Source organism: Dicentrarchus labrax, unplaced genomic scaffold, assembly GCF_905237075.1.
Source record: "Dicentrarchus labrax unplaced genomic scaffold, dlabrax2021, whole genome shotgun sequence".
Lineage (NCBI taxonomy): Eukaryota > Metazoa > Chordata > Actinopteri > Moronidae > Dicentrarchus > Dicentrarchus labrax.
The window spans coordinates 2,048,159-2,067,035 of record NW_026136712.1 but is presented as its reverse complement, the minus strand read 5'-3'; the positions used below and the strand labels follow the sequence as shown (position 1 = coordinate 2,067,035).

Sequence of the window (18,877 nt, the reverse complement as noted above, 5' to 3'; positions counted from 1 at the left end):
GTTTATATACAATTTGGTTGGTTTTGTGTGGTAGGGGGCTGTCATGCATTCATATCCTGCTGAGGTGCACACACACAGTTTGTATGATAATGTGATGGAAGGTGGGTTTGCATTGTTCTTAAGAAATGAACTGTACATGTTAGTGATCACTCTCACTCCCTGTGTGCTGTTTGCTCATTGCATTGGTTGGATCATTAAAGTAGGAGGGGACACAGTAAGTTGGGCTGGTAGTTTGCTTTTATTCCTGATGGGAGAAGGGGATCAGAGGTTTAAGGGTTACAGTTCGCTATTAAACCTAATGGTTGAAAGGTCAGCCGTTGCTTTTTTTTTCTCTTATAGCACCTTTCTTTGGGGTGAATATAATATGGTTATTTATAGTAGAGGGAAGGTCATTCATTTTCCCCCAGTCACTGAGGAAGGCTTAGGTAAAAATATAGGTCATTTTGAAGTGAACATCACTGTCATGTTACTGACACACACACGCCTGTGACTATATCAGCAATAGCTGATTGTTGGACTGGCAGTGGCTGGTTGTAAAATTTTAACAAATCACCCAACCCTAATAGTAACGGCATTCTAAATATGTTTGTGATGTATTTTATATGCCATGTCAGTTTTTGGCTGACGCCTGTAATGGTGTGAGTGCTGCAGTTAAGACGGCGAACTACTGCAGGACTGTGTCTTCTCACCTGAGCCAGCCCCTCCCCTCTGATAAATAATGAACAGTTCCTTGGCTACAATCAACACCGCTGGCCATAATACTTCATATCAACTTAGTATCATGGATCACGTTAGCTGGGGAAGTCATTTTACTAACTAACACTAGCCAACTAACATATCCTCCGAGAGCAGGGGTCACAAACTCAAATTGGCTTGGGGCCATCTTGTAGCAGGGCCACATCAACATTTAAGAACTACAAGAAAGCAAAATTTCCTTACTACCATGGCCGCATAATAATAATCTTAATAACTTAATAAGTCATGTTGCAACCTGTTCACCCATTGGCAGTAAAAACTGATCGGTTAACCAAATTACCAAAAAACAGTTGACATGCATTGTACCTTACATTTGGTTTAATATAATTAATATATTTTTATTAACTCAAATAAAATTCTCCTGTGATGAATCAGGTTTATCAGCATATTGACTTCACTGGAACAGTTAAACACTTATTATTAAAAGGGATCCACTAGCCAAATTCTCCTCACCCACATGAAACCCATAGCCCATGTGTGCTTATAAACCATGTTATCTAACATGGGTACCACCTATTGTAGAGTTCTCAGGCCCCACTTATGTGCTCATTTAGCCCACATTTAATCCATAAAGGCTACAAGTAAAGCACACCTTCACAGGTAGAGGCCAGGATGGCTGTCTCCAGCTAGTTAATCCTTTGTCAACTTCCGCCCTCTCTTTAGGCTCTACGATCTACAATAATAAGCATCAAATATGAAGTATCATAACCAGTTTTTTCATGATTTAGAAAACTACAGAATTGTGATTTGTTCAAAAAGGATGAAGGAAACTGCTGTATCACCCAGTCCCATGCAGTCCTTAAAATGGAATCTAAAAGTGCTCTATATTCCAAACCAGCAGCCTGCACTCCATATACATGCTGCTGTTGTACTAATATGGTGTTTAGTCAGCTTTAATTAGATCAATGAGCAACAAGTACGCTTATGTTTATACTAGCTGATCATTTCAAGACAAAAGAAGCAAATAAAATACATATAATGGTGAGAATGATAATTAGGATAGTTTTAATTTCTTTTGTGAATTAAAAAACACTGTGTACATATAAGCAAGATGACAGGCTCAGTAAAAACCTAGTTTTTTTAAAATAATATCTTTATTACATTTTTGTATCTAACAGGATACACAAAAAACAAGTAACAAAGAGCAAGACAAACAAACAAGCAAAAAAACCAAAAGAAGAAAAACACAGGGCATATTTAAAAAGAATAATTAAGTACACTGCTGCATCACTAGGATTAACATTTTAGCACAAATTGTAAACAATGAGAGGTGGATGGCACTCTATGAACTTCCTTGCTGGTCAGGGTCAGTGTCATATTTAGCAAGGTGAGCCAGAAATGGCTGCCATATATCCGAGAACTTATTAAGATTGTCCAGTGAGCTCACTCAACCAAGTCTTAAACTGAGGCACAGTATCTGACTTCCAGAGTCTTAAAATCACTTTCTTTACAATTACCATTCCATACATAATTGTGCTCTTTACCAAAACATTGTGTTTAAATAGCGAAGGAGAAATCCCAAATAATGCAATCTCCGGGACAGGTTCAAACACACAGTCGTACACATCAGAAAACCCTAAAATATGTCACACCAAAAATTATACAGTTTTGGACCTGTCCAAAAAAGATGGGTCAGAGAGCCCTCTGCAGATTTACATCAGTCACATAGAGAGGAAATGGTAGGAAAGATTCTGTGCAATTTGGTTTTTGAATAATGAAGCCTGTGCATCACCTTAAATTGGATTAACTGGTGCCTGGCAGTAATAGAACAAGATCGGGTCCTACCAAGGCCCTCCTTCCAAACATCATCGCCAATCTGCACTCCCAGCTCCTCCTCCCAGGATTTTTTCAAAGAGTGCGTGGCATAAACCACTTGTTCAGAAAATATATTTACAAAGCCTAAGACCAATTTTTTGGATTCAGGCGGACCCAACAAAAGCTTATAAATCATTTTACCTTCCAGGAGAGACTCAAAATTAGGCATACATTGACGGACATAATTCCTAAACTGCAAATATCGGAAAAAATGTGTTGTGGAAGAGAAAACTTGTTTTTTAGTTGAGTAAATGTGGCAAACTGTTAATATACAAATCTTTCAAAGTAACTAAACCTTTTAACCTCCAAATGTTGAAGGACCCATCCGAAAGCAATGGGGAGAATGCATGATTGCAATATATTGGGGCATGAATAGACGTGTTTGGCAACCTGCAACGCTTTCTAATTTGCCGCCATATTTTTAAACAATTAAAAACTATCATGTTATCCACCTTAGTCTCAGGGGGTCTGGGTGCTGAGAAAAGAAGTGCTGGAAGAGAACTGTTCTTGACACCACTCACTTCGATGGCAACCCAGGGGGGAGTGTCAGCAGATACTTCCATCTTGTAACCCGCCTGCCAATAGACAAGGGCTCTAGCATTTGCTGCCCAATAATAATGCAGGAAATTTGGTAATCCAAACCCTCCCATTAATGCTGATTTATGTAAATGAGTTTTTGAAATTCTAGGAGCTTTGAAGCCCTAAATAAAAGGCATAACTATCGAATCCAAAGATTTGAAAAAAGAACGTGCCAAAAAAATGGGTACATTTTGAAAGAGATACAAGAACCTCAGCAGGGAGACCATTTTGATGGCATTTATTCGACCCACCATAGAAAGAGGAAGGGTCCTCCATTTTTCAATGTCCCTTCTCAGTTTTTCCACTTTCTCAAGAAAATTCAACTTAAAAATTAGCTTAGGGTCTTTTGGCGGAACTACTCCAAGATACTTCAGTCTATCCGTAATTTTAAATGGGCCCATATAGGCCCATTCCACTTGGTCAAATGCCTTTTCTGCATCTAGGCAGGGGGCAGCCACCCTTAAACTAAGGCTGCTCAATTAATCGAAATTTGATCATGATTATGATTTTGGGGCCAAACGATCTCAAAACTAATAAAATTGGGGGGAAACGATTTTCTTTTCATTTTCTGTTGTGCAACGTTGTATAGAAAAAAGCTCAATTCAGGGATGCAGCCCCTGAATTGGGACACAACAACAGTCTGCGTATTTCGCGCATGCGTATTTCCGTCCTGCCCCCAGAGCATGCACTGCACATGAGTCAGTCACATTGTTTTCGTTGGAACAGGTAACGCGTTACAGTAACAGGTAATCAGTGTTCCCTCTAGGATTTTTTTTTGCAGTAGGGGCAGGCCCGTCCGAACACCCCCCCGTCCCGTCACGCCGGCAAACATTTTACGTATGAAACAGAACTGACACTTTGCTGCAACACAAACAAATATATTTACCGTTTTAATGTTTCCAGATGTTTGATATCAGGACGTTGAGCTGAGAACTGACAAGTTGAACGTTGTTGAATTAAAACGGACCCACCACGGTGACGTTTTTGGTGGAGCTGTTAGTTTAATAGTCGACTTGGAAGAAGGCGAACGTTTTGACAATAAGCTCCATCAACACAACAGTATGTGGAGTTAAACTGGACAGCCCCAATAACCTCTGAATAGTTCTACTTGTTGTTAAATTGCAATGTGAGCGGCAGCCAGCGGGGGTGCATTATGTCGGCAGGATCATTTAAAAGGCAACCGTGACTACATTGTGCGTCTGCCCCATTTCTGATACCGTGGCGGCAGAAATTTAACAGCGGCGGGCCGCCGCTCCAAAATCAACACAAAGGAAACACTGGGTAATTTCAAATGTTGTGGCAGTGCACTACAATTTGAGAACACAAATTGTTTTTCTATGGCTTCTCTTTTGTGTGTTATTTAATTTAATTTAACTTTTTGTAGAGATTGCAAGAGTGCACTATGACTGTCAATGTAAAAAAGAGACTTACAAATGTTTATGGGGAAAGGAAAGTGTAACTGAGGACTTCCTTGCAAAGTGTTTTTGACAAATGCCCAATAAATGCAGCATGTTTCTGAAGTTTAAAAACATAATCGTTTGAATAATCGTGATTTCAATTTTGACCCAAATAATCATGATTATGATTTTTTCCATAATCGAGCAGCCCTACCTTAAACCCCTACTATACCCATGATACATTATATTCATTAATTGCCTGACATTAAAAAGAACCTATTGGGGACAAAGCCAGTTTGATCAGCATGAATGATCGATGATCATGATGATTTATTTACCCTATTTGCTAATAACTTTGTAAAAATTTTCATGTCTGAGTTCAACAATGCAATAGGACAAAAAAAAAAAACCTTTATACACTTAGGATCAACAACAAGTTACTCAGATTTTGATTTAATTTTGTGTATGGCTCTACTAGCTTGTAAGCCTCTTAACTGTCGAGCCAGTAATTTATGGGGCTTATCCCCTAACTCAAAATGTTTCTGTCTGATCTTAAACAATTGGTCACATACCTGGCCGGATAGGATGGTATCATATTCATATTTTAGTTTAAGAATATTTTGTAAGGTGGGAGGGCTGGAGGAAGTCCTGTAGGCAAGTTCCAGTTATGATAGTTCAGTTTCAATTTCTAACAGCCGTTTTCGCCTTTCCTTTTTCAGTGAAGATTCAAAAGAAATGATGTGACCCCCCGAATCACAACTTTGAAAGTTTCCCATAAAGTGGAGTCTGTGACTTCTGAGTTGGCATTACGCTTCTTAGTAGATATGTATTGACAAAATTAAGCATCAGAAAGCATTGATTGGGGCACATGGTTAGCTCAGTTGGTAGAGCTGGTGACCCATGCACGGAGTTGCTACAGCGACCCAGGGTTCGAATCTGACCTGCAGCCCCCTGCTGCGTGTCACCCCCACCCTCCCTACCTGCCCCTCCTGTCCATCCTCAGCTGTCTCTATCAAATAAAGGCCAAAATAATAACTTTTAAAAAAAAAAGAAAGCAGTGATGGGTGAAGACGCCAGGTATACTGCTGCTTTTTATGATTAAGGTCAAGAACCAATGAAGTCGGAGAGTGGTCAGAAATTAAAATATTGTGGTATTTTGAAGAAACCACATTCAATATCAATTTAGAGTCAAGTAGAAAATAATCTGTAAAAACCTAGTTCACATTGTGAAATACTGTACATTAATTCTATTTTACTGATCAGCTTGGGACTAATTGCCTTTTAACTCCAGCAAAAACTATCCATACACAACTAGTACTAATGTATTAGGTCTATATTTAAAAATACAATCACATTCATTCAATATTAATATTATCTGATTATTTTAACACCCTTTCAACCTCCCTGATCAGACAATAAAAGAGTATCAAATGTTCATCTGTTCTATTTGAGTTTCCTTACCTTGATGCTTCTCCATCATGTAGTATAACAAATAGTATTATTAATAGTATTTTTTATGGTCAAAACCCCAAGATAATGAGTCTAAAACAGGGGGTCCTAACTTTTTCATGTCAAGGACCCCCACAATGGATGCACATTAGACCACAGATCCCCAATTTGAGAGGATTTTGTAGTAAGGAGTAGGACTGTCGTGATAACCGTAATAATGAAACACTGCACAACCCCTGAGTAGAAAAACCAGCAGAGAGCTTGCTAATTATAACAATTCGCCATAGTGTGTTAAAGGTATACGATATTCATAGGTATGTTTTCATTAGTGTAAAATCACCTGAATATAGGAATAGGTGAGTTTTTTTTAGCTGTTTTTATCTATGGACGCCTTCCATGGAGTCCGCCATGTTGAACCGTCATGTTTCTACAGTAGCTCAGAAGTGACAGACCAAACAGTGGCTCTAGATAGGGGCTTTTGTGCATTCCAGGGTTTAATGGCCACCGTAGATCCTACACACTGGTTGTTTAACAGACTTTCAGCCAAATATGTTGACTAACTAGCAACTTTATTTGGCAGAAAGTCGCTAGTTAACAGGATCACAGACCCAGGAGGCAGGAGGGGGGAGAGTGCAGGTGATTAGTAGAAGGAGGTACTGAAATGAAACTTACCCTTACAAAGTAATTAACAAAAACAACAAAAATGGCAGTAACGCTGCACTATTGAATCATTTTTCATTTTTAAGTTTATTAATCTTTATTTAATCAGGAAGTTTTATTTTTAGGTTTGAAGACAGTAAAGTTTTTATAGTCAATAATCAAACTAGCATCACTGTGAATTACAGTCAATAAAAATGGCCAACAAACTTCCAAAGATTCTCCCTCCTTTTGCTGGGGACTATAACCCACTCAAGGACCCCTGTTGGTGCCTGGACAGCAGTTTGGGTGTTCACTGTGAAATTCACTCAGAAGCAAGGTAATTACATGTAACTAAAACTAAACTAAAAACTAAAACTAGGTGTGAAAAACATTTTAGTTAACTTCAATAAATAGAAACACTAGAAAGACTAGGAAATGTCTTTGGCTTTAGTTTTTGTCAATTTGGTCAAATGTGTCAACACAATAAGCATGAGGAGGCATTGGTGCATACATTTACTGAGACTAGGATGTCTGCCTGACTGTGAGTAAAACCTATTCCCACAAATATCCTGATATTATAATAAAAAAACTAAAACTAAGACTGAAACTAATAAAAACTAAACTAAAACTAAAACTAAACATTTTCAAAAATAAAAACTAAACTGAAACGAGCAAACCCAGTCTGGGAACTAACTGAAACTGAAAACAATATAAAAATAAAAACTTAAAAAATACAAAACTATAATAACGCTACTCAGAAGAAAGTGTGGGACAAGAGTGCACATACCACTAGAAGGAGCTATTTATCTGTAAATCATAGAGCATGCAGGGACATAAGACACATGCACACACCCTCGTGTTGCTGCGTTTGTGGGGACCTGTCTTTGACATATTGCATTCCCTAGGCCCTTATCCTTACCTTAACCATCACAACTAAGTGCCTAACCCTACACCTTTAAACTTGTGGACCCCACCAGTATAGTTAAACATTCCCACACACGGTGTATTACTATCTAATAATAGTTTAGTCTGTTTTCACTTTTTTTCACTTTCAGAAGAACCAAATGAAAATCCAAATAATGTAGTCAAATGAATTTTAAGTGACACTGTGGCTAATCATAATCTAATCTCTATTATATAGTATTTTCATAGCAGAAGTGCTTCAGTGTTTTGAACAGATTTATAAGCAATCCAAAAAAAGATTACCTTTTGCTTCTGTCCCTGCAATCTATCTTTTGGTAACTTTAACTTTGTCTTTAACCCATCACTGTGTATTATGTGTGCGTAAGTAGACTTGTTTCTGTAGATAATGAAACCACTTTAAGTGCATTGACTGCATTAACAGGAGTTACTGAGGAAAGAAATGTTTATTCATAGTAATCATGGTAGTAATAATTGTAATAATAACTGTGATAATAACGTACCAGTATTGTAATAAATAGTATTGTTTCTTTGAAGCACATTGGGAGCATACAGAAATAAAAACCAGGAAAAAGAAAATACAAAAACAACCAAACCCAGTACGGTACAGGTGCTGAACAGGAACGGTTTTGATTGCACAGGTTAAGTGAAGCCACAGCCACACATGAAGAGTCTTTTTGTTGTTCTAATATACAGTAATACAAGGTTCTGCTATTGACAGAGAGAAAGGGAGGATCTGTACAGAAGGAATACAAAAGCACATTGAAGCCTCAAACAGATAAACAGACCAAAAACAGACAGACAAATACAAACAGAATGGAAGGAAATTCATCTTTAACTTTCTATTTTACTCACTAGTCACCATTCAAACCTTTGTGCTTTGGGGATCTGCATAGGACAGGGCTTGGGGTATGGGGAGTGACATTGATGTTGTGAAGGCAACAGTATACTTACAGCAAAAGTCAAAAATTGCTGAAATAAAAACACAACAGAACACACTGCCACTTACAATTTGTAGTTATTTCACGACAGCTTTCTATTGTACAATTATTTACACTCCACACCAGTTTGGGGGGGGTGCATGAAAATAAAAAAAACCTAAGGAAGTAGCAACGGCAGAAGTAGCGTGAAACTGTTATCCTTCTTTAGGGAGTACAGTCATATGGGGGAGGTCGGGGTGAAAGGTTCTGAACACCAGAGACCATGGTTTGTGTCCTGTCTCCTATCAGCAGTCAGTGTTTGTTAAACCAAGCACTTTCTCATTCCTGCTCGGTCAGTGGCCCTCTGCTTCAAAATAGGATGCTATAAGTATCCCTTTTGTATGGACACACAGGGCTCTGTGGTCAGATTAGCAACAATAAATATGCAACGTAACTTGCATACGTTACTGAAATAAATTTGTTTATTTTTGTTTCACATGGGATACGGTCTTTGTTTTTTTTGCTTGGTCAGTGGCCCTACACTTCAAATGACTTTGTGGCGCTGCACGTGCAGGGCTCCCTGGCCAAGTTTGCAGTAATAAACATGCAATGCCTGGTTTGACTTTACATGTAAAGGTTAGGTTTAGGAAAAGTTGTGGTTTGGGTTTAAATAGGTATGAAACGACGCAGAGTGTAATGTAGAAGAATGAAGCGCACGTTAAAAAGAAGTCAATGCTGACTTTTGCTTTCACATGGGACATGAACAGCGGTGTCCTGGGTGGAAGTCTTGTGTTTGTTTCACCTATTCATCCAACTCCAAACGTAGACTTTAGCGTTATTTATACTATGTCACCTGACTTCAACAGCACATTACACAACATGGATGTGTCCAGAAATGTCGCTAAAGGGGTACCACAGCGTCACAGTTTGAAGCATAGGGCCACTGACCAAGCTGCCATATTTGACAGGTTGGGAGTGGGAATGGGCCGTCTACATTATGACAACAACGTTTTGCATCAAGTTCAGTTAACTTGAATGGAATTTTTGCGGTCTGTAACGTCCCACAAGGTCTTGATGCCAAGTTTAACATAGGTGAACCTTCTCTCTTTCCACTTGTGTCCACTTTCCTCAGTAGTTGATTGCACGGGTGAACTTTACATAGTGTAAAATAGTGTACATTTTTTATATGTGGTGCATAGTACTTACATTTGTGCTCACTGAGCCTGCTCTCATGTGAAATAAAAAAACAAACATCTTTTTATTACTGCATGTACAATTGTGGACAACATTTAAAAGTAAATTTAAGTTAAATAATGTACTGTAACCCTAACCAACTTTGTGACAAAAAACCCCAAAACATTTGTAGTGCTGTTACACAAAGCAGGACCTTCACTTCACATCAGATTTCATACATTAGAGCAGTTTGAAACAGATTTCATGGTTGTAAGACAATCTCGGCTCATTAAAACAAAATTCAACTTGTTGCAAACAAATGCTGCTATGCTGCTTCAGACCGACTGCAAAATAATGCATAAGTAGGGCTGGTGTGGGTAGAATTGTCCTTTAGTTTCTCTCTGCAGAAAGTATACTGTGGCCTTTATGGTGGAGGTCAGTGGGTTACCAGGGGAGGTAGGTGTGGTTTTGGCTTATGGATTGTAGTTGGGCTCTAGCTGGGCTACATTTAGGGGGGCGGAACGAGGTCTGGTTGCCAGGAGATTTCATAGAATAATAGCTGCTTTAGGGCTTGCATCTGAGGTATACACATTATAAAGAAATAGGGAACGTTTTGCAGAAGACCCACGTAGGTTTTGGTAGGAAGCTCAAGGATTTTTCATATATGTACTATAGAGCAGGTGGAAAGAGTGGGGGCTTTGCTAATGGAATGGGTATGTTCTACCTACAGGCAGGGTTTTCTGGAGGGAAAGGGGATGGAAGGACTATGGGATCAAGGTAAGGAAGGACATGCTAGCTTGAACAGAAGGGTTTTCTCAGGGTTACAGTAATCAGCCATAGAGAATACCAGAGCTAGAATGAAAGCTGCTTCACACCTCTTTTTTTTTAATCTCTCCAACCAGTAATGGATGGACAGCATTTACAGTACATGTAAACAGGACAAAATTCTTTAACCAACAACAGAAAGAACAGAAAAGTTCAGAATGAGAAGAACATGGCAGAGATCTGAGGATACCTGGATCTCTGCTAAGATTGACATCGTTAGTTGTTTTTCATTAGTTTTTTTTTGTGTTTGTTTTCCGTAAAGTCCCAGTCTGTGTCTCTTATCCCAGTTAAACAGCTCAGCAGTGGTTTGCCGAGGGTTGGTGGTGGGCAGACATTTGAAAAAAATTCAGTCCACCGGATGCACCCACACACAATCGCGTAGTCTCAGTCTTTGAAGTAGCTTTGAGACATCCATCCAGAGAACGGTCATGTACTGCGTGAGCCCGCCGTCCTGTCCACTGTGCCACATGCACTTTGAACGACTGAGAGAGAAATAAATGCAGCAACATGGGAGGTATCACTGGATCCTTTCACACAGAAGCAAAATCTATTTCACTGAAACACAAGAGAACTTAGCGCTCGCTCATCTGGGAAGCGGGCCTGGACGAGGGCGAAAAAGAACAAGAGGAGGAGGAGGAGATTGAACAGTTGGGCTTTCTAAATTCGTGGCAGGTGCTCCCAGCCCTCGGCCTCAGATCAACAAGGCCTCCAGAATGTCGGTCACCAACCCAAGAAGACCTCAGGTCGCTTCAATTTCACCATTACACACTGTGCTCTACAGGAGGTGGACAAAATAATGGAAACACAACATATCAAAGGAACTTCAAAGGAACAGCGGCAGAACTGAATCAGAACTACACAGTCAGTAATCAAATGGTCAGCAAGACAACCAGGAAGTCAGAAAAAGAATCAATTGAAATATAAATTGTCAACTGAGAATGAAAATGTTTCATTGAACAAAAAAAAAAGCTGTCATGAAGGTTGCCTTGTTCAGCACCAGTGTGCTGCTTTCATCTGAGCTACATTCAGCCAGTCAGGTCATTGTTTTAGCCTCACAAACAAAGGAGGCAGTGTCAGGTCTAAAAAGGGTAAAGGGCAAAAAAACCCCAACTCATTTGACTAATCATTATGCCAATTAGGGCCAGAGCAGCTCATGTGAACTTTTACACAAGTCTGTATCTGTTCACGGCCCATGTCAGGTACACCACTAAAGGGTTAATGAATCTGGAGCTGACAGAATTAGTGATTTGGTATTGAAGTGTTTAATAATCCTAAAACCCTTTATATAATGTTTCCCCTGTTTTTCATGTTTATGTTACTGTATTTGACACTATTGTCAAATAATAATTTAGTTAAGTTCATTTGCACAATACAAAGTTATTACAGATATAGAAGCGTATTCATTTGCTGCTTCAGCAAAATAAAAATGTAAAAAATGCCATTATTGATAACCTAATAATAATGCAATAATACTACTAATAAACAGGTTTCTTCGGGATGTAATGTCATTATCATAATATACCACCAGAAGTTTCCTTTATTTTGTCCACCCCATGTACCAAAAAGGAGACTGTACCCCATCCTCCTCATGACCCCTTTTTCCTCTTTCTCCTCCTCTTCCTCACCCCCCACATTGCACTCACCCACAGCACCTTAATAATGCTAAGATTCAAGGGAGAAAGACAAAGAGAGAACGAAGAGACAAGGAGTAAAGAAAAAAAAACTGGGAGAAAAATCAATATTTCAAAAAAATCTTTTTATCTCTCCCCTCCTCCCTCCGTCTTTGTCTCTCACACAGGACGGGCTGCTCCCCGTCTCCTTGTTCTTATCAAATTTGAAAAGCCTGGCTGAGAAAAATTCTGACTGATCCTGTAATGATTACACATCTCTGTCTCTCCCACTGGCTCCCCCACTGGCTGCAGGGCACTGCTGTTCCTTTTAAATGCTTCCCTCATCTTTACTTCTTTTTTGTCTCCTTTTCTTGCTCTTTCTTTTTTTTTTTGGCCATGGCATTACAGTCTATCTGGGTCAGCAGAAGAAGAAGTCCAGCATATTATCAGAAACATTTTTGCTATATCATTTACACATGTATATCATTTACAGAGTACTGTATGTTTCTTTTTTAAGTATATAGAAAACAACAACATCTACCTAAAAAGTTTCTGGAAGTTACATTCAGTAGCTGAACTGAAGGGAAACCAAATGAACGTCAACAGAATAAAACGTCACACAAGTAGAAACCTCATCATACGTCGACAGTGCATTGAATCCTGCATGAAAGTTGAAAACCAAAGGCAAACTTATGTCCAAGAGTTGCAGATCACAAATAGATATATCTATATTCATATATAAATGTTTTTTTTCTTCTTACTGGTAATACAATAAATACAACATTAGTAAATGGCTACAATTGACTCTCCGACCATGCCTGACAGCATGTTATTAGTACAACGTTTAAATATAGAAGGATGTCACTAAAGTAGAGATCCATATAAATAGAAAGGTTTAAAGAGACTCTTAGTAAAACTTTGTTTGCTTGTGACCCTTTGTTTCAACTTCATATAGGGCCCCCCATCCCCCCTCCCCTCCCCTCCACCCCACCATCCCTCCTCGGCGGCGGGAGCCAAGGGCTGTGTTCAAAGATGGATGGGAGAGTTTCCCGTGACGCTTCGAAGCAGACAGCTCCCATGTTTCTAATTTGTACAATCCCTCAGACTGCCTGTTCCACCCACCCCTCCCACCCCTCGCCCCCCATACCCAACACGATGTACAAAAGCAGTTCACTACACAGCACAGCCACCTCAAACCACAACACTACAATGACATGTTTGGTAGTGATGTCAGGGGCTGCCAGGCCTCCAGCAGACATGACCTCCTACTGTCCCCCTTCAGCTCTCACGTGGTCTTCAGCCGAGCTCGTGCACTCGTCAAATTATCATTTCCATCCTCTCTTATCTCTATTTGCACAGGCCAATGTCTGGATACTTATTTTTTCCTACGCTTATTTATTTTTGTGAATCTACAAAATGCAGACTAAACTAGCCAAAGTAACAGCTACACTACTGCAGTCCGTTAGTGGAAGACAGGCTGGAAAAGCTATCTGAAGACTACTCCATATCTCCTTAATCACATAGTGACATGTCTGCTGGACCAGCCCCTCCCCCCCCATTCCACACACCCACACACACACCCACACACACACCAAGACCCCCCACAACGCCCCTGTCCCATCCAGCAGAGGATGAGGAGCGTGGGGCGTGGTGGGACACAGTCAGAAGACAGGGGGGGATGCTGGCTTCTCCTCACCTCACCTCCCTCTTCTAAATTGCAAAGACACAGAACACCCCCCCCCCCAAGTTCTCTCTCCTTTTTTTTTTAAACATACTTACTATATTACACACATATAATATATAATATGTATATACGTACATTAGTGTTTGCTCTTTTTGGAAATCATAAACTTAAAAAAGTTTACAAAAATAAAATGTTTTTATGGTGACCTCTCTAATTGGTCTCTTCCACTCGGCAAGGCTTGTTTTTCAGGGGTCAGAGCCAGCAGGCTCCCCCGCCCCCCTTTGACTACAGGCTCAATGGTTCGGGCCTGGGCCACAGAGCAGGCCCGCAAAAATCCTCCGTCCATCCGTCCATCCGTCCGTTCCATTCCATTCCTGATAGAAGGGCTCCATTACAAATCTGCTTTTTGTTTTAGTTGATCTTTTTTAGTGTCCTTCTGTCCACGTTGTTCTTCTCTTTTTTTTTTTGTTGATGTCCATCTGTACTCATCCCTCTAGTCTTTATTTTATTTACTAAAAAAAGAGAGAACAAGCAAGTCAGTGTGAGGCATTCAACTATATGGTGAATTTTCTTCTATACATTGTAAAAGAACACAAAAAATGCTGTCTACTTTCATTTTCACAGTAAAAAGAAGTAAAAAGCAGAAGGGTTATTATATACACATTGTCTACCATAATGACATCAAAACAGCTGCACCATCATTATCAAGCAATTTTAGCATTCACTGAACAAATAGTATTCAATCACTGAGCAACGAGGAGACATTTATTTTGGCAGAGTCAGATTTTCTTGTGAAACATCATTAGATTACACTGTACATACAGTATCAAAACAATTGTGTACACAGCTGTGATATTCTGCCATCTTCAACAGTCAGCAGCAGGGTTTAACACAGGAGCTTAGGCTGATTTCTTTGTCCATTGGTTAAGAATGAGATCTTGTTCAATCAGTGCGATAATATAAAACAGTGCAATTCTGTATTTATTTCTTTCCTTTATTGCAGATTGGTTAGGTTTAGGCAACATAACTTCTTGGTTATGTTTAATAAAGATCATGATTTGGGTTAAAATAAGTATGTTACATAACGCAAGTCACATCCAGTATGTAACATTAAGAAAATAAAACTTTAAATTACTTTTGGTTTCACACAGGACGCAAACCCTGGTCTTCCTTATGCAGACTTTCTCACTCTTTACACTGTGTTCACAATGCAAACCTTAGCGCTCAGTTCTGATTTATTGCTCATATCTGTTTTTTAAATGTGGACTTTTAAAGTCACACTGCAACAAATCAGACCTGTATCTGATTTGGACCACATATGAAATGTCCCTATTCAGATACCATGTGATTTGTGCTGTTTACACTGTCAAGAAAAAATCTGAAAAAGAGTTACATATGAGCAAAATAATTGGATTTTCGCTCACCTGTGACTGCTGTGTGAACATAGCCTATGCCACCTGATGAGGATGGATTACATTGGAGTTAAATGACAGCCCACTGTGTCTTATCTGCATTTACTGATATTCTGAAGATTAATTACTTAATAATCCAGTTCATGATTATAATAGTGTGTGGAACATATTTAGTAGTCCAAATAATTTAAGGAAATAACAGACGACAAAATCAATCAGATCTGTATATAAAAAGCTGTACATGTATCTTTTATTCTAATTTTATTGCTTGTATGTTTCTATTCTGTTTTTATTTAATGTGTATTTTCTTATCTATTGTGTTGTGCTATAGCTGGAGGTGCTGTAGCACTTCTACCTGTTTAAGGTTGAGACCTATTCCACACTGTTTGACAGTATCACAAATATAATCTGTAAGTACATATTCTAACACTTAATTGGAGCTGCATGACCAAAATAACTGGATTTATTGGCTGTGAGATTTATCTGGCTCATTTAGAAAATGTTATTAGTCAGCAAAGAGGAGCTGTTAAACCCAGTGAGTCAGATATTTTTAGACCAACTGCAGATGGATGCAGTTGAGAATGGTCACGAGACTTTTATGCCGAGTAAAATGAAAGACTTCATATTTTATGAATATTTCCCACCAGTTCACTCAGCCTGCTGTTTGGTATCTTTCCAAACTACGGAATCTTAACTAGAATTTAAAAACACATTTATTTTTACTAATTGGTTACTAAATTACTAAACATGGTTTAACACTAAACTGCAACTTCAAATTCAATCAGGAGTAACAGGATCAGCCTTGGAAAACCATCTCAGTCAAACCCTCACTACAAATATTACTGCTGACCATCTTAGAGGCTTAGCAGCACCAAGTGTGTGGGTTTTTTTTGTACAAGACAATCCTGATTTTCCACAGCGAGGGTATGAGAAACAAAGTACATCACACTCCAGCAATATCGGGAAGAAAGAAGGGGAGGAGAGGAGACTGAGGCTGGCTATGTCCTGGGAGGCTCTCATCTTGACAGACCCTTTAATTCTGGGAGATGAGTTGTTGAGGCGATGGAAGGATGTGTGTGTGTGTGTGTGTGTGTGTGTGTGTGTGTGTGTGTGTGCGTTTCGGGGGGGGTTGGGACTTCAGAGGCGAGAACAGAAGAGGCCGACTTTAATTTCAGCATCGCTTTGTAGTTGCTGGGCCCTGCCCCTACGGAGCGGGAGACACAACCTGTGCAGCTGCGGCGCCGAGTCGCCAATCACAGCCAATAACGGCGTCCTCTCGTCTCAACTTAACAGCCCTACACCCTCCCACATGCCTTTTAAACCAGGGCGGCTGCAGAGATGGCGCCTTGGAGGGAAACGGAGGGAAGGTGAGATTGGGGGGGGGGAAGCAGCAGGGGCTGAGCAGAAAGGTGGGGTTGGGGCCGAGGTACACACTCTGATACCGCGGAGGATGCAGAGAGCCCAGCCGAGAGCTGAGCCGAGGTGACAAATATATTAATCACTTTGGGCAAATACGTCCCGCTGAAGTTAATGGGTTGAGAAGCCTGTGCCCCCACCACCACCCTCCCCCTACAACCATCCACTGTACCCTTCCCTTCCCTACAGGCTTCCCCTCGCTGCTCTACACCTGCGAGTTGAAGTGCATGCATGACATTTGAAACTACCACATCTGCTCTGACTCCTCAAAGAAAGAATGAGGGGAGAGTTGAAGCAGACTCATCAGTCGTGAGCCAGAGCCCGATAACCTCGAGCTGACTGTTTGTGTGAGGATCCTCGAAAAGAACAGACGAGCATGAACCTGACAGGTGTCTCTTTAAGGACAAAGTATATTGAGATTTGAGGACAAACAGTTAAATATGATATATGTATTTGCATAATACAGACAGTGAAACAAAAATAAACCAGTGTTGCATTCATTGATACTGCAGGGCCAACAGGAAGGTTCTTGTATGGCCCAACATAAATACGCAGCCTAGTACATATTCATCAGATACTGGCATGTTAGTATTTCAGAGAAAATTTGAGTCAAATACAGAAGAAAACAACACAGAAAGTTCTTAAAGATTTAGCAAATACTCAGAATAAACCACTTACCAAATAATTAGATACATCAGATCATATACAAAAAAAACAAATGAAAATCACACACAGCACGTGTTTAAACTAGAACTACACAGCATTTGGTTATTTTTTCATATAAAACATTTATCTCTAAAAATCCCTTAACATGTAAACCCATGACTTTGAAACAAAAGGAGAGCACACATTTAAAAAGCTGTCAAAAGAAAAAAAGAGTCTGTATTAAACGGACAATGAAATGAACTTGCTTATGCGGTTCTTTCTCACATCTGCACCTCAACTCTGCTTCTGCTCGGAACATTGCTGTGATGAGTCCTACTATGGCTTTATGAAAAATATGTGGCCTTTAAATTGGCTCCCCTGTGGCTCCTTTGATAGTAGAAGCTATGCTCTGTTCATAAGTCTTTTGACTTGGGCTCTGTCACCCACAATCCCACAGAGGTCTGTGTGGCTTTCCACTGGAGCCACAGTCATTTACAACACGAGCAGACTCTGGATGTACACTGAATGGATCACTACGCTGCAACCAAAACTACACAGACATGTATATGTACTAGGGTTGTCACTTTTTATTCAACAGTTGATCATTTGTTTGAACGCAGTTAATGTTTGAGGTGTAATGACCTGTTTGAAGTCTATAAACACACCAGACCATTTGAAGGAGTTTGCCTTGTGATCCATCAGAGGGAACTCCACCATCAGACTGACCTATGGCATGCCCTATTATCCTATTATTCAGTAAACTAAGCTAATAATGTCATGTTGCTTACTACGAAAAATGGAGTACACTAGCAAGCAAAGCATGGAGCAAAGCCGTCCTGAGCGGACAATCGCGACACCAAAGCACCTGTAAAGCAGTGTGCGTCTGTCCCCTCTGTACAAACAGCTGTCTAACCTGACTGCGCTCCAAGACTTACGTAGAATCAACTGGGAAGCTGATGTTGAAAACTGTTTGGAAAAGGGCAGGCACTTTCAAAAAAGATCAGATCAACAAACCATATAACTGCCAACTGGTCGAGACAGACGACCACCCACCTAGAGCCGGAGGATCTGTCCTAGGTTTCTGCCTTTTAACAGGCAGTTTTTCCTTGCCCTTGTCGCCAAGTGCTTGCTCATGGTGGTACTGTTGGGTCTATGTGGTTGATGTTGGGGAGTTCGGTCTAGACCTGCTCTATTTGAAAAGTGTCCTGAGATAACTTCTGTTATGAATTGGCGCTATACAAATAAAATTGAATTGAATTGAATTGAATTGAATATAACGTAGCCACACTCTGACTGAAGCCAGTCGGGAGAAGAGAGTCATTGTCGTTCTTTGCTCTTCTTTCCATTTAGAAATACTAGCAGCTAGCAGCATCTATGCTAACTCCTACGCACCCCCCCCTTAGCTGCCAGAACTTCCTCAATGACACTAAATGGTTCGTTCCAACTGGATTTTTGAAAAATGTGACAGCCCCAATATGTACAGTATATGTATATACATTTGTGTTCAATGTGATATAGAAATATAGAAATAAATTCTGAATTAATTAGCTTGATGGAAGGCTGTGAAGGGCTGTCATTTAGAAGGGTTTTAAGCCACAGAAAGTGGCACTCGTCGGTGTGAAAGAGGTGGTGAATG

At 39.9% G+C, this 18,877-nt stretch overlaps 1 protein-coding gene and 1 long non-coding RNA gene across 2 annotated transcripts in view; one reads left to right on the top strand and one right to left on the bottom strand.

Annotated features, from left to right (window-relative positions):
- The window catches only part of LOC127372936 (uncharacterized), a 42,820-nt gene extending 24,317 nt beyond the window's left edge, over window positions 1–18,503 (top strand). Inside the window, exon 2 of the long non-coding RNA XR_007886761.1 lies at window positions 18,319–18,503. This is a non-coding gene — a long non-coding RNA (uncharacterized LOC127372936). The remainder of the gene's footprint in view (window positions 1–18,318) is intronic.
- Window positions 13,824–18,877, bottom strand: part of rbfox3a (RNA binding fox-1 homolog 3a) — a 289,238-nt gene continuing 284,184 nt past the window's right edge. The window contains exon 13 of the mRNA XM_051416824.1: window positions 13,824–14,280. Coding sequence (XP_051272784.1) covers window positions 14,278–14,280 — 3 coding nt within the window. The 3' untranslated portion in view covers window positions 13,824–14,277. The remainder of the gene's footprint in view (window positions 14,281–18,877) is intronic.